This window comes from Aethalodelphis obliquidens, unplaced genomic scaffold, assembly GCF_003676395.1.
Source record: "Aethalodelphis obliquidens isolate GAN/ISIS:26980383/991018 unplaced genomic scaffold, ASM367639v1 scaffold69, whole genome shotgun sequence".
NCBI classification, from domain to species: domain Eukaryota; kingdom Metazoa; phylum Chordata; class Mammalia; order Artiodactyla; family Delphinidae; genus Aethalodelphis; species Aethalodelphis obliquidens.
In genome coordinates, this window is record NW_020838013.1 from 1,622,267 (window position 1) to 1,649,763 (window position 27,497).

The following is a 27,497-nucleotide window of genomic DNA, read 5'->3' on the forward strand; positions in this document are numbered from 1 at the left end:
ACAAGCTCTAAGCTAAAACCTCACCAAATAAAATAAGACCATCTTGCTAAACTTTTATTTGGCTAACTTCTAAAGAACTGCTTATCAGTACAGCATTTATCCAATATTAATTTTTTTTAATTGTAGTTAATTTACAATGTTGTGTTAGTTTCTGGTGTAGGAATATTGATTTTTTTTAAAGCACTCCTGATCCTGCTAGATGTCTGAATGTAATTTTTTTTAAAACACATTATAAACACAACAAGGTATCCTTACACACCAGAAAATTGACAATACCAAATGCTAACGAGAATATGAAACATCAGGACCTCTCACTCACTGCTGGAGAGCACGCAAAATGGCACAACTAGTTTGGAAGATAGCATGGCAGTTTCTTACAAAACTAAGCACAATCTTACCATACAATCCAACAGTTGCACTTCTTGGTATTTACCCAAATGAGTTGAAACTTATGTCCACACAGTAACCTGCCCATGAATATTTACAGCAGCTCTACTCACAATTACCACAACTTGGAAGCAAACAAGATGGCATTCAGTAGGTGAGTGGATAAACTGTGGTCATACATAGAGTGGAATACTATTCAGAAATAAGAAGAAATGAGCTATCAATACAAACAGATGTGAGGAACCATAAAAATATGTACATTGCTAAGTGAAAGAAACCAATCAGAAAAGGCTATATACTATATGATTCCAACTATATGACATTCTGGAAAAGGCGAAACTATGGGGACAGTAAAACAATCAGTGGTTGCCAGGATTTCAGGGAGGGGAGGAGGAACAAACGGGTGGAGCACAGAGGATTTTTAGGGCAGTGCACTTCCTCTGTTGATACAGTAATCGTAGCTACATATCATTATACATTTATCAAAACCCACAGAACGTGCAACACAAAGAGTGAACCTTAACATAAACCATGGGCTTTAGTTAATGACAACCTATCAATACTGGTCCATTAATTATAACAAATGTATCACACTGACAAAAGATGTACATAATAGGGAGAAACTGGAAGGGGGAACTCTGCACTTCCTGATCAATATTCCTATAAACCTAAAATTACTCTAAAAAATAAAGTCTATTAAATTTTTTTAAAGGGCAGGAAACCAAAATGCTGTCAATAAACATGGAGCTCTATAGAGGAGTCAATTCAACAAGATAAAAAAATGACGGCACTATAAATGTCAGATAACTAAAAGCAAAGCCTGCTTACTACTAACACTGTAGAGATTTCCTAAACCCTTAAGGAGAATTAATACACCACATTCCCCCAAAATTAAAATGAGGCCCACCACTTCTGTACAAAGGGATCACATAATCGACAATAATTATTTATTCCTAAAAATAAATTAAGAAAGCATCTGGGCTTCCCTGGTGGCGCAGTGGTTGAGAGTCCGCCTACCAATGCAGGGGACGTGCGTTCGTGCCCCGGTCTGGGAGGATCCCACATGCCGCGGAGTGGCTGGGCCCGTGAGCCATGGCCGCTGAGCCTGCGCGTCTGGAGCCTGTGCTCCGCAACGGGAGAGGCCACAGCAGTGAGAGCCCCGCGTACCACAAAAAAAAAAAAAGAAAAATTAAGAAAGCATCTACTGGGGGGTGGGACGAATTGGGAGACTGGGATTGACATATATACACTACTACGTATAAAACAGATAACTAATAATAACCTACTGTTTAGCACAGGAAACCCTATCTGTGGTGACCTATATGCAAAGGAAATCTACAAAAGAGTGGACGTATGTATAACTGATTCACTTTACTATACAGCAGAAACTAACACAACATTGTAAAGCAACTATTCTGCAATAAAAAGTAAAAAACAAAACCACCTACCACACATTACCAGAAATGTAGAAACAGAACATGATACAAAAAATAAGAACAGAAATGAAGGTCATAGGGCCTTGTTGTGGTGCCGTCTCTAAGAGTCGCTATGTTACCCACAGCAGGCCCTTAACTCACTGGGTCATTTTACAGTATCTCTAAAATGAAGATTGGACTGCCATTTCCAGTCAAAATGGAATAACAGACTGGACTTATCCTCCCACCTAAAACCAAACATAACAGACAAAATATATGAAACAACAGTTTCAAGACACTGGACACTGGGTAACAAAGGATAATGATCCTTGAAAGAAAGGAAACAGATGAGGTGAGCCTTACAGTTGACCCAGCTAACTGGCCAAGGCACAGGGAGGGGGAATCCAGGCAGAGCCACCAGATTCTCTGAGTCAGGAAATACAGCTGAGAGTCAGGAAGACCAAGGAAACAGGAGTTCTTAGGCAGAGCACCTAAGTAGAGAGCTACTGAGACAAAGAACACCAGGGATCTACAGAGGGTACCCATCAAGTGTTCAGCCGAGTCCTGACCAACCCATGTGAATAAGGAAATTACCTGAGACTAGAGAAAGAGCCATTCAAAAGGGTTAGAGGGGGCTTCCCTGGTGGCGCAGTGGTTGAGAATCCGCCTGCCAATGCAGGAGACACGGGTTTGTGCCCCGGTCTGGGAAGATCCCACATGCCGCGGAGCTGCTGGGCCCGTGAGCCATGGCTGCTGAGCCTGCGCGTCCAGAGCCTGTGCTCTGCAACGGGAGAGGCCACAACAGTGAGAGGCCCGCGTACAGCAAAAAAAAAAAAAAAAAAAAGGGGGGTTAGAGGGAACACTACCTAAGGCTCACAGAGGACCAAGAACAGCACCTGTTCCCTCCAGTCAGACTACAAAAACCCCATAAAAGCAACTAGACAAAAAGACACATTAAACACACAAGAACAAAGGATAACACCAATTTCTCAGCAGAAGTAATGTCAGCAAAAAGGCAAGGAAGGGTCTTCCCTGGTGGCACAGTGGATAAAAATCAGCCTGCCAATGCAGGGGACACAGGTTCAATCCCTGGTCCGGGAAGATCCCACATGCTGCAGAGTAACTAAGCCAGCGAGCCACCAGAAAGAAGGACTTGCCCTTTCGGAAGGCACCAGCCACTGACACCACCACCACATCAAGGTCTCGGATGTGTTCCTGTAAGAGGATGCTGGCCAAGGCTTTCTCTTCTAGCTCGAAGGCATGTTGGTCTTTCTACACCAAAACAACCTGCACTGGACAACTACTGAGCCCATGTGCCACAACTACTGAAGCCTGCGTGCCTAGAGCCTGTGCTCCACGACAAGAGAAGCCACCATAATGAGAAGCCCATGCACCGCAACGAAGAGTAGCCCCCTCTCGCCGCAACTAGAGAAAACCCACATGCAGCAACAAAGACCCAACGCAGCCAAAAAAATAAATAAAATTAAATCTTTTTTTTTTTTGGCTGCGTTGGGTCTTCGTTGCTCTGTGTGGGCTTTCTCTTGTTGCGGAGCACGGGCTCTAGGCGCACAGGCTTTAATAGTTGTGGCACACGGGCTCAGTAGTTGTGGCTCGCTGGCTCTAGAGCACAGGCTCAATAGTTATGGTGCACAGGCTTCGTTGCTCCACGGCACGTGGGATCTTCCTAGACCAGGGCTCGAACCCGTGTCCCCTGCATTGGCAGGTGGATTCTTAACCACTGTGCCACCAGGGAAGCCCTAAATTAAATCTTTTAAAAAAAAAAAAAAGGCAGGGGAGTGACATCTTTGAGGCACTGAAAGACAAAACTGCCAGCCTAGAATTCTATACCCAGCATAAATATTTTCAAAACAAAGGCAAAATACTTTTCAAACATAGAAAGAAAGCTAAAAGAATTCTGCACCAAAAGAGCAGCACTACAGGAATTTTTTTTTTTTTTTTTTGCGGTACGCGGGCCTCTCACTGCTGTGGCCTCTCCCGTTGCGGAGCACAGGCTCCGGACGCGCAGGCTCAGCAGCCACGGCTCACGGGCCCAGCCGCTCCGCGGCATGTGGGATCTTCCCGGACCGGGGCACGAACCCGTGTCCCCTGCATCGGCAGGCGGACTCGCAACCACTGCGCCACCAGGGAAGCCCAGGAAATATTAAAGAAGTCCTTCAGGCTGAAGGAAAATGAATACAAAAAATAGATAAAAACCTGGACACAAAAAGTGAAGAGCAGTTAATGGTAACTGCATGGGTAAATATATGGCTTTTTTCTTATTATTTAAATATCTTTAAAAGATAACTGACCATTTAAACAACAATAAAAACAATGTTATTAAAGTAAAATAGTGACTAAAGCTGGGAGGGGAGAAATGGAACATCAATTAAATTTCAGTAAAGCTGTTAAAAAATTAAAGGCTGGATAAAAATAACATCTAAAGATCCTTCCATGCAAAAGTTTCTAATGTTATATTCCAAAAACTCCTTACTCTCCTACATTCTCTACCCTTAAAAAAAAATGTGTGATAATCTCCCCATTTTGCTACGCATTTCTGTATGTGTATTTATGCTGAAAAAAAAAAAAAGAGGGTTTTCCTATATACCTTTCTCCTGAAACTTTACTAAAAAAAAAAAAAAAAAAAAACAGAGAGAAAGAAACAAAACATTAAAAGAATAAGGAAAAGAAATAGAAACTGTGGAAACAGTGATCAAGAGTTCATGCATCAGGGACTTCCCTGGTGGTCCAGTGGTTAGGACTCCTAGCTCCCAACGTAGGGAGCCCAGGTTCGATCCCTGGTCAGGTAACTAGATCCCGCATGCTGCAACTAAAGATCCCGCACGCAGCAACGAAGATCCTACGTGCCGCAACTAAGCCCCAGCGCAGCCAAATAAATAAATAAACATTAAAAAAAAAAGTCGTGCATCAACTGTCCAGCTCTCAAAATATTTAATTACTTAACATCAAGGAAACGGCAGAAACTGAACAACCTGAAGGGGGGATATGAAACCTGAAGCCCTGGAAAGACTCAAAAATGAGAGGCACAAACAGCTGTGAAGGTATGCTTTAGGGTGAGGCTAAAAACAGAAGGAATGGGTTAAAGTCTGTTGAAGAAACAGTCATAACCCCAAATCCCCTCTTCCACTTTAGGAGACACATGACTTGCCCCTGCTGACCCTCACAAAGAAACCTGGGGAGCAGTTCTATAACTGAAGCTTACTAGGCTCGATGAGGTGGGTAAGATGCCCTGCTGACAGCTGGAGGGGTGGGGGGAGTGAATGCTTACAGGAGTAAGAGTGTAAAGAACAGAAGTAACATCTGAACAGCTGAGAGCATTAGCCTTTGGGAAGTGAAAATGAGCAGACAGAGGACTAGGGCACCTGACAGCTATTTTTCGTTAGAAGCCTTATGTTACTCTTTGACCTTTTATTCATGAATTAGTTTTAAACATGCACTTATATCATTACGATAAAAATCATTTTTAATTGGATTATCAGGCTACACGTTAAAGTTCTCATTCTGTTGTGTTTGTTAGTTTATAAGTCTTTTTCTTCCTTACCTTCTTCCCATCTGGCTTCTCCACAGTGAAAACCTCACTCCAGATCTGGATCCCAGTGGTTTCTGGGTCAGAGCCCCCCCTCCATGAAAACCCTGTTAACGGTTCTTCTCGGTCACCCAACCAATTTGAACTGCCACCTTCCTTCTATAGGAGAAATAAGAAATTTCCATTAAGTCTAAAATTTCGAGTAACTTTACACATCAAGGATAATTCATGAGCTTAGTTTGCTCTTTTGGACATAACAGTCTCACTTTCTAATTTGAAATGAAATAATTCTACTTTACCTGGATATATAAGTATCGTAGCATAAAATCCAGAAAGAAGGACTTGCCCTTTCGGAAGGCACCAGCCACTGACACCACCACCACATCAAGGTCTCGGATGTGTTCCTGTAAGAGGATGCTGGCCAAGGCTTTCTCTTCTAGCTCAAAGGCATGTTGGTCTTTCTGCACCAAAACAACCTGCACTGGACAAGGCTTTCCACTCTCCATAGCATCACCTATGTTGTTGTAGAGAAAAAAAAATATTAGTTTCAAATATTTTTAAAATGTTACTTTTTTAACATGGGAAGAGTAAAAACTTCTTAAACACGGCGCAAAGCACCAACCATAAAAGAAAAAAAATGACAAATTAGACTTCATTAAAATTAAGAATTTTTGTTCATTAAAAGACATCCTTAAGGGAGTAAAAATGCAAGTCACAGGCTAGGAGGAAATATTCCTAACACCTAAATCCAAAGGACTCATATCCAGAATCACTCTAGAAAAACAAAAGACAACCATTCCCCCTTTAAAAACAGCAATGGGTAAAAGATTATGAACGAGCATATCATTAAAAAAGGATATCCAGGACTTCCCTGGTGGCACAGTGGTTAAGAATCCGCCAGCCAATGCAGGGGACATGGGCTTGAGCCCTGGTCCGGGAAGATCCCACATGCCGCGGAGCAACTAAGCCCGTGTGCCACAACAACTGAGACTGCGCTCTAGAGCCCACGAGCCACAACTACTGAGCTCACACGCCACAACTACTGAAGCCCATGCGCCTAGAGCCCGCGACAAGAGAAGCCACCGCAGTGAGAAGCCCGCACACAGCAACAAAGAGTAGGCCCTACTCGCCACAACTAGAGAAAGCCCGCGTGCAGCAACGAAGACCCAATGCAGCCAAAAATAAATAAATAAATAAATTACTTTAAAAATAAAACCATAGGGCTTCCCTGGTGGCGCAGTGGTTGGGAGTCCGCCTGCCGATGCAGGGGACACGGGTTAATGCCCCGGTCCGGGAAGATCCCACATGCTGCGGAGTGGCTGGGCCCGTAAGCCATGGCCACTGGGCCTGTGCGTCCGGAGCCTGTGCTCCACAACAGGAGAGGCCACAACAGTGAGAGGCCTGCGTACCGCAAACAAACAAACAAACAGCAGTGGGGCCTATGAAATGAGGCAAAGCACTATTTCCCTTCCCTAAGTGTATGTACTAAAGGAGATGTTTTTAGGTAGTTAAAAGGACACTTGTTTTATTTTAATAATTATGTATTTTAATGACTATTAAACATTAGGAAACAAAACCATGTTTTAATGGATTATTGCTTAGGAGGCTAAGTTTTAAAAACTAATCAATATAAAGTAAAATGAAGGACAAATATTGAGCATAGAACAGGTAGGCAGATTTGGCCAAAATCATACACATGGTCCCAGAAACACTTTCATCTGGGAAGCAGTAAAGGCTGAATGATCACAGCAGGCAAAGTCAACAAAACAGCTTGACGGCCAGACTCTAATCTTTAAGTATGGGAATTGCTGCTCACTTTTTATTTATTTTTATTTTTTGGCTGCACTGGGTCTTCGTTCCTGACCACAGGCTTTCTCCAGTTGTGGCGAGCAGGGGCTACTCTTCATTGCACTGCACGGGTTTCTCATTGCGGTGGCTTCTCTTGTTGCAGAGCACAGGCTCTAGGCACGCGGGCTTCAGTAGTTGCAGCACACAGGCTCAGTAGCTGCGGCATGTAGGCCCTACAGTGTGCGGGCTTCAGTAGTTATGGCACATGGGCTCAGTAGTTGTGATGCATGGGCTTAGTTGCTCCGCGGCATGTGGGTGCTCTCCGGACCAGGGATCGAACCTGTGTCCCCTGCATTGGCAGGCGGATTCTTAACCACTGCGCCACCAGGGGAGTCCCGCTGCTCGCTTTTTATACTTACTGTATCAGGCAGCAACAAAAGGGTTCTTGCCACTTTTTAAGTTTTTGCAAACTGTTGGAAAACAATTTATAAACATTGATTCAGTGTCATTCTAGCATTATAATACATATATACTAATACTTTTCTTTCCCATTATTTCCTATTATAAAAAGGAAACATTTCTGTAAATAATCTCTTAGAGTTCTTATTGCCATAACAGCAGGTGAATCCAGGACCTGAAGACCTTCAGTCTTTTATATAAAAGAAGAAATGAGAACAATTTATCCACACCTTATGGACAAGCCACAAGGTTAAGTACTGTGCAGTACTCAAAGCAATACCAAACAAAGTCCCTGAGATGGCTGGTTGCTCCCCCAATATTCATTTTCTCCTCCTGCTATGGTAATATATTTTTAGCTGGGCATATAAATGCTCAGAAGAAACACATTTCCAACCCAACCTTGTATGTAGGGTATCACTGTGTGACTAAGTTCTGACTGGAAATGATATAGCAACTTGCATATCATGCATCTTCCCCCTTCCTGCTGGCTATATGCAAAAGTGGGACCAAGTCACCCTGGACCAGGCATGTGAGGGCAACACCCTAGGAATACTGGAGCAACAAGAGAGGTAGGGCTGAGGACTTGGTGTAGCAGAACTGCCATGCTGGCTCACTTTCATATGAAAGAAAAATGTCTACCTCGTTTAAATCACTTACTTGGAGGCTCTACGAGATACAACCAAACCTAGTAACCAATACAATAGTCCGCCAGGACTTCACAATTGAGTTCATGGTACTGGCTCTTTCAATTTTATCTATTTCACTATTAAAGTTTACTGAGCAGTGTGAATGTACTGACACAAAGCAGGCACACAATAAACAACTGTAAAAAGGATGGATGGTATGTACTGTAATCTAGTTGAAAGCTACCACCCTAAGGATGCAGGTGATACTGTCAGGGCAACAGGTATGGAAGATAAAGTTACCTGGGCTACAAACAAGATAGAATAATCACATGACAAAAATGTATGCAGCTGTAGACAACGAACTACACTTCAAGAGAAGATGAAGACCACTAAGACGAACAGTTTAAAAAAAAAGTGATAAAGCCTTCCCTCATCTCTTCCTCTTTCTGCCTGTAGCAAAGTGAAAAAGAAGAGAACCAGGCTATATTTACTTGAGGGAGCTGGGGTGATCCTGCATTTCTCTCCGACAGTATACCGGGCACACCGGATTTTAAAAGATCTTGTTCCTTTGGTTTGGATCCACTTAAGGGAAAAATCATTTTAAACTGTACACATCACTAATAATTTAATTTAAACAAATAGAGCTGCTCACTTTTCACCACACTATCTTTATCTCTCACTTCCTAAGACAAGAGAACTATATTATTGATCATCCAAGTAAAAATCTTATTTCCACTCACCCTTTTCTAGATATCATGTAAATTTCCTTTGCTGATTTATCCTCGCATCTCAGACAACCTGCCCCCCAATCTCATAGATCCCTTAATCAAAACCTCAGGGCCGGGGCTTCCCTGGTGGCGCAGTGGTTGAGAGTCCGCCTGCCGATGCAGGGGACACGGGTTCGTGCCCCGGTCTGGGAAGATCCCACATGCCGCAGAGCGGCTGGGCCCGTGAGCCATGGCCGCTGAGCCTGCGCGTCCGGAGCCTTGTGCTCCGCAACGGGAGAGGCCACAGCAGTGAGAGGCCCACGTACCGCAAAAAAAAAAAAAAAAAAAAAAAAAAAAAAACCTCAGGGCCATCTCCTTTAGCCATGCCACCTTCCAACCTTTCCTGCCTGTTAGGTTGATCATGCAAGTCAACATCCCCGAGTGTTGCTTTAAGGATGTTACCTCATCCTTCAGGGATGAATGCCTTCATTACAGTACATAAACATATCAGCAACTACATAAAAAAAAAACTATCAAGGACCTCCCTGGTGGCACAGTGCTTAAGAATCTGCCTGCCAATGCAGGGGACACGGGTTCAAGCCCTGGTCCAGGAAGATCCGACATGCCACGGAGCAACTAAGTCCGTGTGCCACAACTACTGAGCCCATGCTCTAGAGCCTGCAAGCCAAAACTACTGAGCCCACGTGCCACAGCTACTGAAGCCCGCACGCCTAGAGCCCATGCTCTGCAACGAGAAGCCAACACAATGAGAAGCACGCACACCGCAACCAAGAGTAGCCCCCGCTCGCAGGAACTAGAGAAAGCCCGCGTGCAGCAACAAAGACCCAACGTGGCCAAAATTAAATAAATAAAACAGATTTATTTAAAAAACTACAAAAACATTTTATGGATTGATGGCTGAAAGCTAAAAAGTCCCATCCTGTAAGTCAAACCCTTTCACCATTCGCCCTACTGCCTTCGTTCCTCTAATGCTTTATTCTCCTCATCCTCCCAGGTAAATTTATACTCATTGGTCTTCCTCCTAGGAGAAAGTTAGGATTCACGTCCTGTCCTGTCTTGATTCCAAATTTTCAAATATACAGCCTATTCAACCATTTGTTCTCATGGCCTGAAATGTTTCTTCCACTTGACTCCAGCAAACACTTGCTCCTCCTTCAACAATCACCTTCACCCTCCCTCTGTCCTGATCACCCACCCCATCCTCTCAGAGCCCATCACTTTGCACAGTACACTAAAAGCAATCAAGAGAGACGGCAGGGCTTAAACCCTTACTTTCTCACCTCTAGAATGTAACCTCCATGAGGGCAGAAATTTTTGTCTCTTTTGTTCAATGCTATATCCCCCAAGAACCAGAAGAGTGCCCACAGAGAGTAGACATCCAATAAACAGTTGGGGAATAAACGAAAAACTCCACCATTTAGTCACAATGTGACTGTGGATAAATTTCTAACCATTTGTAGCTCCATTTATTTATAAAACTAATACCCATCTCAAAGGACAGTGTCTGACACATATTAGGGACTCCATAAAAAGAACCCACTTTCCTATTTCCACTAAAACCTTTACTATTATTCCACTCATTACAACATAATAATATTGTAATGAGCTCCTGGGAGCCCCTGGGGAGTAGGCAAACTACCACATTCAGCCCCAGGATCTACCATAGAATAATAGCTTCCTAGTACTGTAAACACTAAACCCTATAGTACATGTAAAGAACCTCAATAAAAGTCAGTTTCTTCCCTTCCTCCTCCCAGTCTTTCTTTGTCAACCTCCCTGAAAGTGTGTCTTCATCCACTTATCTACCCATTCCCTTCTTATCACCTTGCAATCTGACTTTCCTCTCAGTCTCTCTGTTGAAACCATTCTCTAGTTCATCAATGACCTCTCCTGCCAAATCCAATAGGCATTTCTTGATTCTCATTCAACTCTACACCTGTGATATAACACACTGGCCAACCACTTCTAAAACTTCTTAAAACCTTTGGACTCCACAACAGTGCCCACTCCTCGTTCTCTTCCAGCCTCTTTATCACCCCCTTTCACTGGTTCTCCTTTTCAGCCTCCTGTGATACCCACCAACGCCCTGCTTTAGCCTTCTGCAGTTCTCAACCTCTCCCTGAATAAGCTCTTTATTCTTATAATTTCACTACATCCTCTATTTTGGTGATGCAACTTCATTCATTTCTAACCTGCACTTAGGTCCAAATGTGCAACTGCTTAAGGGGAAGATTCACCTGGATATTCCACCATCAGCTCACTCTTGGAGGTGTATTATGTAGAAATATATGGGTACAAGAGTCAGGAGACAAGTTCCTGTTCCAGTTCTACCACTAACAACCTGTGTGATTCTGGGCATGTCTAGTCTTCAGTCTCAACAGTAAAATGAGTCAAGATTTAACCTCTAGCAACCCTTTCAGTTCTAACATTTTATAAGTCTACATTTAGTATCATCAAAATGAATCCTCTCAGATGCTCCACTTCTCTCAAATCTCCACCTTTCAGCCTTCACATCTTCCCTGACTCCATCTTCCTAGATGAAACATACCACCAGACCCTACCATTTCTTCCTTTTATGACTTAAGCTCCTGGTTTGGCAAAGACTATTATAACAGTGAAGGAGTATCTACAGGAGAAAGGCCTTCCCTAACAATCAGGAAAGACCAGATTTCTGGGCCCAGTTTCGTACTAACCGTAACAGCATGAGTAAATCACTTTACTTCTCTGTGTCTCAGTTTCGTCTACAAAATCAGGCAGTTAGGTAAAGCCATTTTATAGCCCTAAAATTCAATCTCTGTTGAACAAGTGAAAATTTCCTGAATATCTAAATTGGCCAAACTTGCTGGGTAACGTATTCATGCCTTGGCTTAATTTAAAATTGTATAGTCCTGGCTAAAGAACAGATCAAAATTTACGATGATAAAAACATTAAAGCAACTTGCTCAGCAAGGACCCCACCAAAGACCTGGGGGTTTGTTTTAGGAGTTTTTTAAGGGGGAGAGATACTCCATTTGCAGTGAAATTACTCCCACTTCTCAGTAATCTTATACTCTGGAGATCTGACCTCCAGGGATAGTACTAGAAAAGCCTTTAAGTGGCAACCTTATATGCCTTCTCCCTTTAGCGAAGCAATCATTTCCCAAGGTCCAGATATGCATTCTGAGATGATGACAACAGTAATGCTCACTTACATGAACAGTTAATGTTCGATATGAAGAGGTAATGCTCTATTATGTTCATTTATATGAGTAACAGATGTGACATCTTATACACATACAAAGATATGGCCTGACCACAGTCACATCTATCTCTATTTTTTTTTTTTTGGTCACACCACGCAGTTTCTAGGATCCTAGTTCCCCGACCATCTGTATACATTTAAGTGAACTTAAAACCTAAGTTTAGGGAAAACCTAAGTTTAGTGAACTTAAAACCTAAGTTAAAAAAAAAAAAAGTGAGTGGTAGAACTATATCATACTGCCAATTCTGATTAGTGCTGTAAATAGCTCATAGTAATACCGCATCAGCCGTCATTTCGAAGTATGTAGAAATGTTGAAAATATTTGGATAATTAAAAAGGACTCCAATAGTTGATGTGGAAGCTACAACATTTTTTCTAATTACTTTTAAAGTACTGATGTATCCTTTACTTTGGACACAACACACCTTAATCCAGACTAACCAATAGGTTTAAGTATGCCTATTCAAACAATCGCTGTATGATTGGATTCAATGGAGAAGCTCTGCACTAAAACAAAAACAGACAACCCAAATAGAATGGCTGAAAGACTAACAAGTGAAATTAATTATTATAGGGACAAATTTGTAGAGATCTGAGCAAATTACAGCACTGATTCTTCCTAGAATTATTTCTGAATTTTCAAAGGACTGAAAGAAAAAAAAAAAAAAAAGTAGCTGCTCAGGCTAAATACAAGTAGCTGAGACTAGTGAATTATAATTGGCCTTTCTGCTCCTATGGAAAATGTAAGTTTTAAGAAATAAGTTCTATCAGAAAAACCATCATGGGGAAAAAAGTTTAAATGTCCCTCAAATACTTGAGAAGACCATCTGAACAGTGATAAATTCAATGAAACTAGTTATTTGGAAGCAATTACAATTGCTATTTCAGATAATTCAGACAGAATTTAGTAGATCAAGTCAACAGTTTAGACCAGGGTTTCTCAACCTCAGCACCACTGGTATTTTGGGCTGGATAACTCTTTGTTGTGGGGAGCTACCCCATTCACTGCAAGATATTTAGCAGCATCTCTGGCCTCTACCCACCGGATACCAGTAGTGCTTCCTCCTGATTGTGAGACCCAGCAATGTCTCCAGACATTGCTAAGTGTCCCAACCAGGCAAAATCGCCCTGGGTTAAGAGCCACTGGGGTAGAGCCAGCCTCAGTACTCATCCTTACTGTCCAGAGAGTTTTGAAAAGCAAATCCTAACTACAGTTATAGAAACATTTCACTGAGTAGCGTGCATGACTCAGGGTAAAGTTATGACCTGAGTTTTCCACTCTCCTGAAATACCACATTTTCTAAAGGGCAAAAGCAACACACCCAAAAACAGAAGCATACCATTTTCATGCCTTGTTCTTACTGGCAGTCTTTAAAGTTCCTAATTCACAGAAAAGGCCAAAGAAAACACATCATCATATGTAAGGCTAAGTACACTAAAGCCCTCAGCCACCTCTACAACTGCTGGGTGTGGCTCTTTTTTGGTGATGGTGAGGGAGTGCTTTTATACACTGTTAGGTCTCAAGGCAGTAAGCATGCTGGTAGATACACGTATATTTTTAAGGTTGTTTCAGTGAAAATTCTATTTAAATGCAACTTAACAGAATAGGGGAAATTTGTACCTTAGCACAGAATGCTGAACAAAACCACATTTTCTTTGTCAATTAAGAATTCTGTAGTGCTTAATGGATTTATGAAGATCAACTATGACTAAACAGTATTAAAGATTCAGAAATGCAGAGATTGGGCTGAATCTAAAAATGATGCCAGGCTATACTACAGGCATCTAATTTAATACAGCATTTAATAGAATAGATGCCAGGCTAGTCTATTAAAAAGATAAAAATCTCTTTAACAGAATGAATTCAATATTCATCTTATTTGACTTTACCCTAAAAATGAGACCACCCCCAAAATCAATCTGGTTACCTGAAGGTTTTAATTACCTGTATTCCAGTTGAATAAGCTTTAACTGGCAATATTTGATTTGGAGTCCTTATCATTTCAAGACAAAAAGAGTTAATCTACTTCTTTGCTTATTCACCTACTATACCACTAAAACCTATTTTCTGATTTGTAATATATTGATACTTTATCTGTGAAATATATGTAACACATTCTAACAATCAAAACATATTCTAACAATCTAAACACATACCAATAAAAGGCATTCTTTAGATATGTGCATGGAAGAGTATCAACTCAATACAAAAATACTGATATTACAAATTATACTTCCTATAAAGTAATAAATCAATTCAAATTAAGCAACCACCTACAGAGAAGTTTGTATATATTAGTACAGAAATTAAATTACTTGGGTTTTGGGTTTGTTTTTTTTTTTAAACTGTTGCCTAGTCCCTCAATATATTAAATCAGAATCTGTGAGTGGGCCCCAAGCATTGGCAGGTTTTAAAAACCCCAAGTTATTCTAATGCGCAGCAGCAGGGCGGAGAACGACAGCTCTACAGCAATTAAAAGACTTTTCTCGTTTAACTAAAAGCTTTCCACTCACTTTTCCCCCTTGATATTTTTTAGAATATGTTCCTAGAATCTCAAAGATAAGTCAGGAAAATGTTTTAAAATTCAGACTAACTTTAAACTGTAGTTGTGTTAAACAATTTCTCAGTATAAGACACAAGGCCATAGAAAGTTTAACAGGCATGCCGAGTCACTGCAGGTAAATTTTAAACCTCAAACAAGTTCACACAACCCAGGGTTCCCTAAGGTACTTGAAAGAAATCTTAGAATATGTGACCAAACTGTGAGTAATGACTACCACTGGGGAATTGGGGAAGTAGAGATGACTTTATATTTCTTGCTTCTTACAATTCTCTATTATTTCATTTTAAATAACTAGTGTGAGTATACCTTTTATTATATGACTCAGGAGTCATAAAAATGAAAAATGCATGTGCTACGCCATAGAAAACCAATTCTAAAAAAGCCTAATCTAAACAAGTCCTACTTAGTGAAAACTAAGACAATTATGCTAGTACACATCATCACATTTATCCTTACTTTTTACTACTTTTCTTAATTTTATGATTACTCCAATAAGACAGTTAACAACAGCTAATAAAACAACCTGCTCTACTAGTGTAATGCTTCATTAGGTAGAGGTCTTCTTCAATCAAGCGTTTTCTTTACAGGTGTTAAAGCAGCAACAGAGATTTCTATACTATGAGCTGGTTTCTGTGGGGATTGAAAAAAAACAGTAATTTGAAATTCAGTACACTGCAATGCTGAATACTTGTCGCGGTTTAAAACTACGTAGCTTTTGCTTCTCCAAAAGCCAGCCAAAATGTGAAACCACGTTTTTGGTCCGTTAGTTCTTTTCTCTCCTTCCCAAAACATTCCATCCAACTTCATATTCAAACGTGAGGACTAAGATTTATTAAAAGTGTCTTCAAACAATGTTCTTTTCTTTTTTTTTTTTTTGCCTTTAGATTTCGCAAGTGAAAACTTCTGGCCATTTCAACAGCACACACAGCAAACAAGAATAAAGCCAGGTAGAACGACAGATGAAATTAAAATCCATGAATTTATGGTGACTATTTGTTTTCTCTTTAATACTTTCCCTATGCTTTGTGTATTCAAGAAAGCAAAAGAACAACGTACTGTACCAAACGTACTAAAAGAACTTCCTAAAAATCAATTTAGGCCACATTCTTTTATCTCCTTAGGGAGATAAGTGCGGGTTGAAAATCGACTTCCCTAAAACCTCCTGTAACTCAAGGTCTTTAGGATAAAAATAAAGCTTCCAACTCAAAGACGCTTCGCAGCCCTCCAGAGCTTTTTAAAAGGGTGAACAATAAAGCATCTACCTTCCCCACTCCCTGGGCCCGTTAATACGGCCACAGCCACTCGGCCCGAGGTTTCCCGGCCCGCGAGCGAGCGAAGCGCCTAGGCAGGGAGAGGGCAGCAGCCCGGAGCGCCCCGCTCAGCCTCTAAACGCCGCGACGACCCTCGGGGTACTAACGGCCGTTAGTACCCCGAGGAGTACTAACGGCCGTTAGTACCCCGAGGAGTACTAACGGCCTCCTCCGGGCCCAGGGCCCGACCCCCGAAGGCGGCCGCTCCCGGCCGGTAGCGGAGGAAGGCGTCGCCCGCGTCCGACTGGCCCGGCCTCGCGAGCAGCCCCCGGACCCTAATTCGTCAGCTAAGGGACCCCAGCGAGAGGCGCGCGGTTCCAACCCCGGGACGAGGAAGGGCGGCGGCGCGGGCGCCCGGTCTCCTCGAAACTATAGCAGGGAGGGCGGCGGGGGTGGCCACGGAGCGGGCTCGGGGAAAATAGCGCGCCTCACCTGCTCCTCCCGATGCAGCCGCTACCACTCGCTGAGGGGACAACATGGAGCCTCCGCCTCCAGCAGAAGGAGCAGGAGCTCAGAGAGGGGCGGGATGGGGCGGGAACGAACCAGGCCCTGGCGGCGGGAAACGGGCGTGGCCTGGCTCTACAAACAACTAGGGAGAAGGAGAGGCGCGCGAAACCAAGAGACGGCGCGTAGCGGGCTAGCGTGGATCGACCGGCAGCCAGAAGGGCAGCGAGCGCCGAGCCGGCTGGAGCGGGAAAGCGCACGCGGCCGAATTCTGCCACCGCCCGAGGCGTGTGCGCGTGCGCCGGAGTCCGACACCCGCAGCCGGCTACCTGGGGCTGCGCCCTGGGGGCAACCGTCCGTTGGGAATTGTAGTCCCACGCTCTCTGGGTACCCTCCAACGGTTCCCATTCTGCGCACTCATCCGGGCGGGGAGGAAGCGGAAGAGAGAGATGGGGATTGCCGCGGCTCTTCGACGACTGAACTACAACTCCCAGCAGGCTGTGCAGGGAGCGGTGGGCCGCGCCAGTCATCCCCGCCCTGCCCTCACTTAGCCTTGAGGCCAGGCCCCTAGCGGAGGCGTTGGTGGAACCGGCCACAGATCCTTGACTGCGGTGTTTGAGACGGTTTCGGTGTTTAACGCTGGCCGGGGCCATGGGTCGACGGCACTCTGCCCTGAGGACCGAAGGGAGGCCTCAACCCTGGGTGACGTGAGCATCAGTGCTTTTTTAAATGGTTTTGACTTCACAAGGAGAGGAGGTCGTGACTTCATTATCACCATCAGCAACTTCGCCCCATATTCCCGTCCCTGTCCAAGCCTGATGGCGCACCATAGCCACTCTAATAGCTAACGTAAGAACTTCCAGGCAAAGTCCTTCCACTGGCTTTGTCCAGCCTAAGCCATGGCCATATTTTGTAAATCTCCGGCTTAGAGGAGCTTGTTTTTGGAGCTGCTTTGGCAATCACACTCTTACTTAAACTGTATGGTAGATCAGTACAAAACAGGGTTCTCCAAAAATGCTTTTATTCACGCTTCACGTGTGATTGAGAAAATGTCAGTTGTCACAATTGAAGAATATTGTTATTTTGGATTCGTTGGGGTAGGGGCAGTTGTCTTGGGGCTAAATAGCTAGTGGAGCTTATGAGAGGCTAAAGCCTCTATCTCCCTCCCCCCCGACCGCTACCACCTCTTGGCATCACCATTGCCTCATTCACTCGACAAATTATTCTTCCACTTTCTTTCTTCTGCCTCTACGTTAACTATTATAACCTACCCAGAACCTCCTTCCAGCTATCTCTAGGCCCTGCCACGCCCTTGAGCTGTTTTTCACTCCCCGAGTGATTCGGCCAGAAGTGAAAAGGTAAAGATAATTCTACCTAATCTTACCTGAAGAGGTCGTGTTTTGATTTCTTTTCCCCTGCACCTTCTGATTCTCTGCAAACTCTCAAGATTATTTGAATACCCTCGGCCAGGCTTTATATTTGAGTCTAGGTTAGATATAAATTAACTCTGGCCAGCAAGAAACTAGATGAGAACCTCAAGACGAGTGGTTCCTGGGGTTTCACATTGGGTATGCAGAAAGCAGGACCTACAGGATGCGACACAAATCCAGGGCGTTATGAGGCATGCTCAGAAGAGAAAGGGGCCAGAGGCTAATGACTTGTCACAGTTGCAACATGCAGTGTAAGATTTTAAAATTGAGCATACCTCCCAGCATTCTATATTCCCCTTCCCATCCTGCTCCATAAGACTTCTCACCATCTAACTTTAAGTTTTACTTTTATTTTTGTTTGTGTCTTCCCACTAGAATATAAGTTCCAAATGGACAGGAATTTTTGTTTTGGTTCACTGCTCTATCTCCAGTGCTGCCAAACAGTGGCAGGCAGATGGTAGAAACTCAAATATTTATTGAATGGAAGAATAAAGAAGGTATACGTTAGGGACTTCCCTGGTGATGCAGTGGTTAAGAATTCACCTGCCAGTGCAGGGGACATGGGTTCAATCCCTGGTCTGGGAAGATCCCACATGCCCCAGAGCAATTAAACCCAGGTGCCACAACTATTGAAGCCCGCGCCTAGAGCCCGTGCCCCACAACGAGAGAAGCAACCACGATGAGAAGCCTGTGCACCGCAACGAAAAGCAGCCCCTGCTCGACGCAAGTAGAGAAAGCCCGCGCACAGCAACGAAGACCCAATGCAGCCAAAAATAAATAAATGTTTAAAAAAATACATTACATCTTTCTCAATAACATCAAGGTCAGTGTCAGCACATCAGCTTCCCCATACACTGTAGAAGTTTTGGGCACTTAGAACAACACTACAAATTATAGGTACACTTCAGGATTAGTCACAGCTTAGAAAACAACCCCTGTAAACAAGAAACCTGTTTTGTTATTGTTGTTTCCTTCTCAAGTATCTAGGGTCATCAAAACAGTGGAGGTTCAAAATGCTAAAAATTGATGAAACTGATTTGAGCCAGCCTTCAACCATCTCACTCTGAATTGAGTCATGTGGTATGACCAGAGGCTGAGCTTTCCTTGTGGTTTTCCAGAGTAGATGACATGTAGACATGTTTGAATGGTCAAGGCCACTGGCTTTGTGGTCAGACTGAGCTGGCTCTGAATTCTAGCTCTGATGCTCACTCGCTGGGCAAACTTGGGTGAGTTAGTTAACCTCTCTGAACTCGTTTTACCATCATCTGCCAAATGATTTGAATACTCAAGTCACAGGGTTGTAGGTTAAATGAGATGTAAGTGTTTGGCAATTATGACTGATGCATAATTAGTGCTCAAAAATTGGTAATCATTATATTCATTCTGGAAAAGCAAAACAAAGTCATAAATATTTGAGATGCTGAATTATGTTACAAAGCACAAAAATAGAAAAATTGTTTTCTGCAATAATATCCACTGTGACTCAGGATCCACAGCTTTCCAAAAATAGGGTGTTTATTGCATGCCAGGCACAGTGCTAGGTAGTAATGCTGCAACAATGCATAAGACACATTCTTGTCCTCCAGAGACTCACAGCCTCCTGGGGTAAACAGCCAAGTAAATAATTATCACTCACTGACTGTGCTGACAGCTCAGCCTCCTCTCCTACCACCTACTCGCAGGATCCACATTTAAGCAACAGTCTGGGCACTCAGAAAAGACAGGCTGGACTACTGGCGTCCCTGGTTGTCATTTAAATACCTTACTTTGCTCGTGTATAAAATGGTATATAGGGCTTCCCTGGTGGCACAATGGTTAAGAATCTGCCTGCCAATGCAGGGAACATGGGTTTGAACCCTGATCCGGGAAGATCCCACATGCCGCGAAACAACTAAGCCCGTGCACCACAACTACTGAGCCTGCGCTCTAGAGCCCATGAGCCACAACTACTGAGCCCGCGTGCCGCAACTACTGAAGCCTGCGCGCCTAGAGCCTGTGCTCTGCAACAAGAGAAGCCACCGCAGTGAGCAGCCTGCGCACCACAACCAAGAGGAGCTCCTGCTCTCCACAACTAGAGAAAGCCCGCGCGCAGCAACAAAGACCCAACGCAGCCAAAAATAAAAATTAAAAAAAATTTAAAAGTAAAAAAGAAGGATATAGATTTGCTACATTCACCTGTGCACTTGCCACAAAAAGCTACTAACAGTAATTACCTATGTGAGTGTAGAGGGGGAGACCAGTGGGGGGAGGGGGGTTGGTGATAGAATAAAACTTGATAGTATATATACTTTTGAATATAAACACATATATGGCATGTGACTATATTAAATAATTTTTTTTCTAAAAGTCAAGAAGAAAAATAAACTGGGTAATAAGATGGCCTAGAAAATGATGTGGGAAATTAGCTTTGTAAATACCTGTCCCATAAGGATAGGACCAAGAAAGAAGATTTCCCAGCTCAGTGCCTCAGCAGTAAAAATTGCTCAGAACTCCTGAGAAATGACTGTACTCCAGTGAGCACTTTAACAATCCCACCTGAGCCCTTCCCTGCCTGAAAACTTATGCTGAATCCCCATTAGCCTTAAGATGAACCCTCAATTCTTTAAGGCTCTGTTACTGCTTCTCCACACTCTGGCCCCAACCCATCTCCCCATTTTATCTCCCTCTTGTCCTAATTCAAGCCCTTGGCTCTAGCCAACCTGGGCTAACCGTACCCAAAACATCGCACACTTCTAGGCCTTCAGCCACCACAGAAGGCTGTGTTGTGTTGTGTTGCACTAATGCAGCCTGTGGAGGGGAGGGGCAAGATGGGATCAAATCTAGGCCAAGTTCTGCTAGTCAAGCCAGCAGTGACATGCATCATGGGCTGGGCTGGGCTGGGAGCAAGGGGTGCTTTTTTGTGATTGCTCTGCCCAGAAGGAGGTGTTATTGTATACTTGCTCAAAAACAGCCCATGCATTTGCTTCACACCATTCTCCCTTGCCTTTAATGACCTCCTTACCACTCCAAACTCCTGAGTTAGCTTCTTCATAAAACCTCCCCAAGTCACTATAACTCCATAGTCATTCCCTATACTCTTAAATTCATACAATTCACTTGTCATCTAATCAGAGCATTATAATTTTGTGTTGTTTGGGGGTTGTTTTTGGTTGTTATTTAATTTGTATTTTTTAAACTTTATGTGAGTATGTTCTAAGCCCCAACTAGCTTGTAAGCTCAGGACAAACATATTTTTTGGATCCCTCCAAATTTCCCAGGATACCGTCATACACACAGCAAGTAACCAGTAAACATCTGTGGAACAAACCATGTATACAAATAACATCCCAAGCAAGAGTCAGTCTCAGGGAAATTTACTGGTACAGCAAATGAGAGCAGGAAGGAAAGGCAGCTTCAAGAATTGGATCTAGCATAAAGGCCTCTTATGTAAAAAATCTGAAGGGTTTGAAGAGACCACCAAGACCACATCAATGTCTTGATGTTTATCTTCTTTTCTCTCTTTCTAGATATGGAAACAGGATTCCTTTCCAGCCAGGGTCTGCAGATCCTAGCAATTGCTGTCAGAGTTAGGGACCAGCCTCATTCATTTCCTTATCCAGCACCTAATAATGTAAATTTTAAAAATTTATGCATTTATCAGAATGGGTAGATAACTGGCTTGCTTATCAGATTGGATTGCATTTCTCTTTGTCATCTAAGGGACAGGTTGCTGCAGTGTCATCTGATGCTGTTAAGTGCCAGAGTTAGATATTTGCCACAAAGTTATTTTGGGAAATATTCTCTGTGCCTTTTTTCAGAGTGTTTCAATGGCCAGGAGTTTTTTTCCTGTCTGGGCTTTACCTGACCTTAAAAACTGTCAAGGACAGATGTAGTCCACTGACTGTTCTAGAAGATTTCCTCTGGTCAGATCACTTTTCCTCTCTGTGGCTGCTTGGCTGGCTGCCTCCCCCTTCAGGAGGTTGCATCTTTACAGGATCTGCTGATCCTGCAATTGCCCTTCTGGTCATCAATTGCTGCTTTAGCAATCACAAAGCCTACAGTCTTCATCTTTATTACTTCCAGTCTACATTTCCGTTTTTAAAAGAATCAGGCACATTTCAAATCACTTGACCAGACGTAGGGAGAAGGCTTTGAATTTTGCAAGCCGACCAAAGAGAAGCCAAAAAGTGAACAAAATCCAGTATAAGCTAGATATCTGGTTTCAAATACAGTTTTCACTAAGGACCTCTTTTAGGCTACGAATAAAATTCAATTACGTGTCTTTTGTGCCATATTCTCAATTTTTAGTACCTCATTTTACCATCCCCCATAACCACAGCCAGGATGTTATCTCCTGGCTCTTCCTTTTTCATTAGCTCAGCGTTTTTTTCATTCAGAATGTGTCCTCTCTATTTAGAGGAAAGGACAACCTTGAGACCCAAGGCGGATACCTCTTTCGGAGCAGTAACGAGATAAGAACATGAAGCAGGTTCTGCGGCTGCATTGCAGTGTGATTGGAATAAGTAATAGTTTTTCACTCTGTACAGCATCTTTCTCCACCTACCAAGTGGGAGATCGTGCCGTCTCTGCCTCATGGTGATGAGATGTTACGACACATCCAGAAAAATTCATAAAGCACCTTGCAGAGCGGGCCAGCAGAAAACTGTGGTTTTCACCATTGGAGTTAAGAGCGGGAACGCATCAGACAAAAGACATCGGCTCTGGAATCTGTGGGAAAGATATTCTCCACTAACGGAAGCAAAAAGAAACTCCTATCGTTAAGACACATAATTAGCCTACGCTAAAACATTCACAAAACGAGCCGTGAAGCAACAGTAAGCCGCAGGCCCCCCTCCCACTTCGGCCGCAGTGGTGGGCGGGGCTTGATGCTTGGCCACGCCCCTTGCGCCTGGTCCCCGCGGGGCACGGCCCACCCCAGCCACTGGCCCGGGCGCCGGGCGAAGCCAGTTTTGCCCCTCCTTCCCTGTTAGAGCGCGGAGGGACAGTTCTTGCGCCTGCGCCCTGCGTCACTGGGCGCCTCAACTTGACCGCCTCCCACCCGCGCCACCAGCCCGAGGGCCCTTTGTGCGCCTGCGCGCTCGCGCTTCCGCCCTCTCGCGGCGCTCGGCTAAGGCAGTCTGTCTGTCGGACTCTGTCCTCGGAGCAAGGAGAGGCGAGGCGACTTCGGAGAGCCAGCCGCCCTATTATTTTCTTTTCCCTCCCTCTCTCCCGTCCCACATCGCTATTCACCCCTCTCCCGCCTTTGCTTGCGCAGCCATGGCGGAGCCGTCGGCGGCCACTCAGTCCCCATCCGTCTCCTCGTCATCCTCCGTGGCCGAGTCCTCTGCGCCCGGTGGCGGCGGCGGGAGCCCGGGAGCCTGCCCCGCCCTGGGGACGAAGAGCTGCGGCTCCTCCTGTGCTGGTGAGGCGCGCCGGGGGACCCCGACCTCGGGAGGGGGGTGCCTTCGGGGTCAGGGACTGCAAGTCACTCTTGCGTACTGGAGGCTTCAGCCCCCGGGAAGGAGCGTCTGGAAAATGGGGTAAGGGGGAGGGGAGCGTCAGGTCTTGCAGGCGGTGAGGGAATAACGGGGTGTGAGGAAAACAGGTTGGGGGAGGGGAGATACTCTGGAGAGTGGGCGTTAACGCCGAGACTGGGCAGGTGGGAAAAGACACGGGTTCGGGGGGAGCCGTCCTCTGAACTAGGGTGATTTAGTGGAGGATTAGAGAGATTGAGCGGATTGGGGCAGGTTGGTGGTAGGAGAAATGACTCCTTACGATTTTGAGGGGATGGTGGTGAAAGGGTTGGGTTGCATTGCAGGTTTTGCAAACAGGTGTTGACATAATCAGCCATTCGTAGTCTTCCAAAAATCATGGGTTTTTTTGGTTGCCCGTGGGAAAGATGAGGAAGTTTAATGGAAACACTGAGGCCGTTTTCTATACTGTTTTCATCTGCTGTTAATTTTTTGTGGCCAGACACCGAATGCCCGATTTTTCTGAGGCTCCGAGGTAGAAGGAGGCGTGATGAGAATAGCTCAGGGAAGATTTGGGAGGGAGCTGCTGATGGTCCAAGATGGATCCGTGGCTGCATCTGCAACACAGCCTGCTCTTCACTGGCGCGGCGTGGGGGTGGGGACACGAGGGTAGCTGCTTATATTCTAGAGGATAATAGGTAGAGTCATGCCAAGCCATCAACATATTTTAATTTCATGCTTTTTGTCGGCTATTACTGATCGAAGTATAACAAAAGGGGGTGTTTCCCGCAGACGGGGGGAGGGGGAGAAAAGTCAGACAAAGCAGGGGCTGGTTGAACCCCCTTCTCCTCCCATCTCTGTGAAAGACTAGGAGGGAAGCTGCAGGCCGCTTTCAGTTTCCATTGTATAACGCGTCTGCCTGGTGGTGGGAGCTGGCTGGCAAGCTCGCCTCGTGCAGAGATCTGCAGTGCAGATGCCTTCTTGAGGGGGGAAAAAAAAAGCACCATGAGCAGGTGGTGATTCTTAAAGGAACTCAGTCTTCCAAGAAAAAGAAAAAAAAAAAGCATTTTGTCAAAAGAAGGGCCATAAGCTTGGCAGAGTACAGATAATTTTGCTGTTTATTTAGTTACCTTAAAGGATTTTGAGACGTTTTAAAATGCTTCAACGTCTCCTTTGCCAGAATCTTGGGTTGATTGTTCTAAAGAACAAAACTGATCTTAGCCCTAAATATATTCTCTACGTGTTTTTCGAACAGTGGATTTCCACGTAAGAGCTTTGGTACTCATTTGGATTTTCCAGTGTGGTTATGGCCATTTCAGTAGAAACAGTATCAGAGGAAGCTTCTGCAAGGCCAAGATTACATGTCCAGATAAATGAACGAAGCAAGCAAATTTAGAACCCTTGTCCCCTTTAAACTACCACTGCTTCTCCTCCAAATTTTTGTGTTCTGGGCAAAGGTCCAGATGAACAGCAGCTTCCTTATATATTTAGCAACTTGGTGTTTTGGCTCTAATCACTTGTCATTGGTTATTGTTTGGTTTTTGGCCCTTTTGTGCATACCTTTTGATTTCTCTTGGTTTTAAATTTTTGATACAGTTGAAAAATAAATTAGATACTCTCTCCACCTTAAAGTCTTACCCATTGCAAATATGTATTAATATTGTGTAAAAATCATTAATATAGTTTTAGTGGGTTCAGTGCAAGATCCTCATTTGTCAGGTCAGTACTGGAAAAGTTTAGCTTAAGACACTGCAGTGTATAGTCATCATTTCATTGCAGAAGCTCTTCCTCCTTACAGAATGCTTTCTCCATCTCTGAGGAAATGTCTCAAGCTTTTGCACCATGAAAATAAGATGAAGTCTGTTATTCCAAAATTTGACTCATTTAAAATGGATTCTTGGGCTTCCCTGGTGGCGCAGTAGTTGAGAGTCCGCCTGCCGATGCAGGGGACACGGGTTCGTGCCCTGGTCCGGGAAGATCCCATATGCCGCAGAGCGGCTGGGCCCGTGAGCCATGGCTGCTGAGCCTGCGCGTCCGGAGCCTGTGCTCCGCAACGGGAGAGGCCACAGCAGTGAGAGGCGCGCGTACCACCGAAAAAAAAAAAAAAAAAAAAGGATTCTTAAAAAATTTACCTTGTTTTAAAAATCTGTAAGTGTTGATGTCAACCTTTAGCTTCACTTTCACTCACCAAGCTCCTCTTGGTTTTAGAGACTTTCAAAAAATAAAAAAAAGAAGAGAAAGTGGTCACTTGGTGCCTGCAGGAGACAATTGTGTCTTGACTGACCTGTCCAAATTTTAGAAATTTAGTTCCTACCTAAAGGTGATCAGCAATAGCACTCTCTCTTCCAGTGCATCGGGTGTTAGTGCAGCTGGCAGTGATGTACGCTTGGAGAAGGTCGGGGCCAGGATTGGCTTCCCAGATTTCTGCCTTTGAAGGAAAGTGAGGATTTCAAAGGCAGAAATTTGAGGTTGAGGTAGAAAATACGGAAATAATGAGTGCTCTTTTCAGGATGAGGGTTGCCTTATTAGACAGCAAGTATAGATACCTGTCTATTGTCTGATGTTTAAAAGTGCTTTAATAGCTTGTTGTCTATAGCCTTTGAAATTCTATAACTTGCTAGGGACTATTCTTTATTACTGCTCTGAAAATCATGGTGCCAAAATAAAGCTACATTTCTTGTGTCTGTTTGTGGAAGTTAGCTTAAAGCAAAAACAGCTTGGACAACTAAAAAGTATTTTAATGCTTTAAATACTTCTTTTTCACTCATGAAACTAAGTTGTTCTGTGTACTTTTTAAGGCATCATTTTTACGCTTCGTTCTAACACGTCAATCAATCATATGATTATGTAACTTGTATTTTCAGTCTTAACTCTTAAGTAAAAAAGAACTCTGACCACCCGTTCAACGCTGACAGCTGTATTGTATTCATGTCCCATTAGCAGTGACAGTATAACATGGTGATAAACACACAGACTTGAGCCCCAGAGACACCTAGATTTCAATCCTGTCTCTCTCATTAATTGTATGACCTTGTGTACATCCTAAGCCTCAGGAACGTGACCTAGACAAATTTGCTTTGCTGCCGTTAGATCCTAACTTTGATTGAATAACGATACCTAGTACTTGATACATCTATTTACAGGTTTGAAACACATAGATACAAAAAACAGTTGAATTACAAGTGAGAAATCATTTACTCTTCCTCCCAGTAAAGGATGCTCTATCTTTTTCTGCTTTCTAAAAGTGAGTCAGTTGTTTCAGCTTTTGACCCCTCATATTAATAAGAGCTGCCACTCCTTTCACTCACCTGATCTGTTAAAGAAGTTGAGGGGGAGCCAGGATGTTTCATAGATCGCTTGGCATCAGTATGCTTAAATACTTTGTGCAGCATTCTGACCATAAGTATAGTCATGATACATTGTGAAACTCCTATCAGTGGAAGCAAGAGTACAGGAGACAGCAAGAATGAATGGTCATGTCAATATGGTTCACAAATGCCTGTTGACTAAGGTGGTTTTTATTCCCCAGGAACAGAAGATTTCTTTTAATGCTGTTTTCTTTTAGAGTCAATTCACAAATAGTTTAACGACTGTGATCAAACAAACCAGGCTACATATATTTAACACTTACACCTTCCTTAAATCGAAATCTCTCGGGAATTGTTTATGTAGTAGCTGGTAAGAGCATCAGTGTTTTTATTTTTATTATTTTAGTGATGGTCTGAAAACAAAATAAAACTCATACTATTGCTTTTATTGTATTCTGTGGTGAGGAAATTATATACTGGTCCTGATATAGGAGGCACCTGTTTAATCCTGTGCAGGTTACAAACGTTTGTAAACAAAGCTTGGTAGTGAAGGAATTGGTGCTGTGCCTTTGAAGGGCCAGGGGAAAGTTAAGGTTTCCAGTTTTGTGTGAGCCAAGAGGTTGTTTGTTCTTTAGAAGGGCGCTTCTCTTTAGACTAGCCATAAACCTAGCATTTACCACTTTTGTAATTCTGAGCAGAATTAACAAAAGCTCCAAATAAATGGTTAGCTATGCATATTTGTTGCGTGTACCTAGCTTATAGTTTGTGTTCAACTTTATTGTTAATGATGAATTTATAACTGC

The 27,497-nt window shown here is 43.6% G+C and overlaps 2 protein-coding genes across 6 annotated transcripts in view; one reads left to right on the forward strand and one right to left on the reverse strand.

Moving 5' to 3' along the window:
• The window catches only part of ATL3 (atlastin GTPase 3), a 50,949-nt gene extending 34,010 nt beyond the window's left edge, over positions 1-16,939 (reverse strand). Inside the window, exons 1-3 of one of the 4 annotated variants that reach the window (XM_027090000.1) lie at positions 16,836-16,939; positions 5,646-5,860; positions 5,362-5,505 (exon numbers count right to left, since the gene is read on the reverse strand). In XM_027090000.1, the coding sequence (XP_026945801.1) occupies positions 5,362-5,505; positions 5,646-5,860; positions 16,836-16,914 (438 nt within the window). In that variant the 5' untranslated portion in view covers positions 16,915-16,939. Of the gene's footprint in view, positions 1-5,361; positions 5,506-5,645; positions 5,861-7,553; positions 7,605-15,275; positions 15,377-16,494; positions 16,799-16,835 lie in introns of those variants that run through there. The other 3 variants (XM_027090001.1, XM_027090002.1, XM_027090003.1) reach the window with 3 other exon arrangements.
• A 6,096-nt stretch (positions 16,940-23,035) lies between these two features.
• Positions 23,036-27,497, forward strand: part of RTN3 (reticulon 3) — a 61,329-nt gene continuing 56,867 nt past the window's right edge. Inside the window, exon 1 of one of the 2 annotated variants that reach the window (XM_027090004.1) lies at positions 23,036-23,337. In XM_027090004.1, the coding sequence (XP_026945805.1) occupies positions 23,193-23,337 (145 nt within the window). In that variant the 5' untranslated portion in view covers positions 23,036-23,192. The remainder of the gene's footprint in view (positions 23,338-27,497) is intronic. The other variant, XM_027090007.1, reaches the window with a different exon arrangement.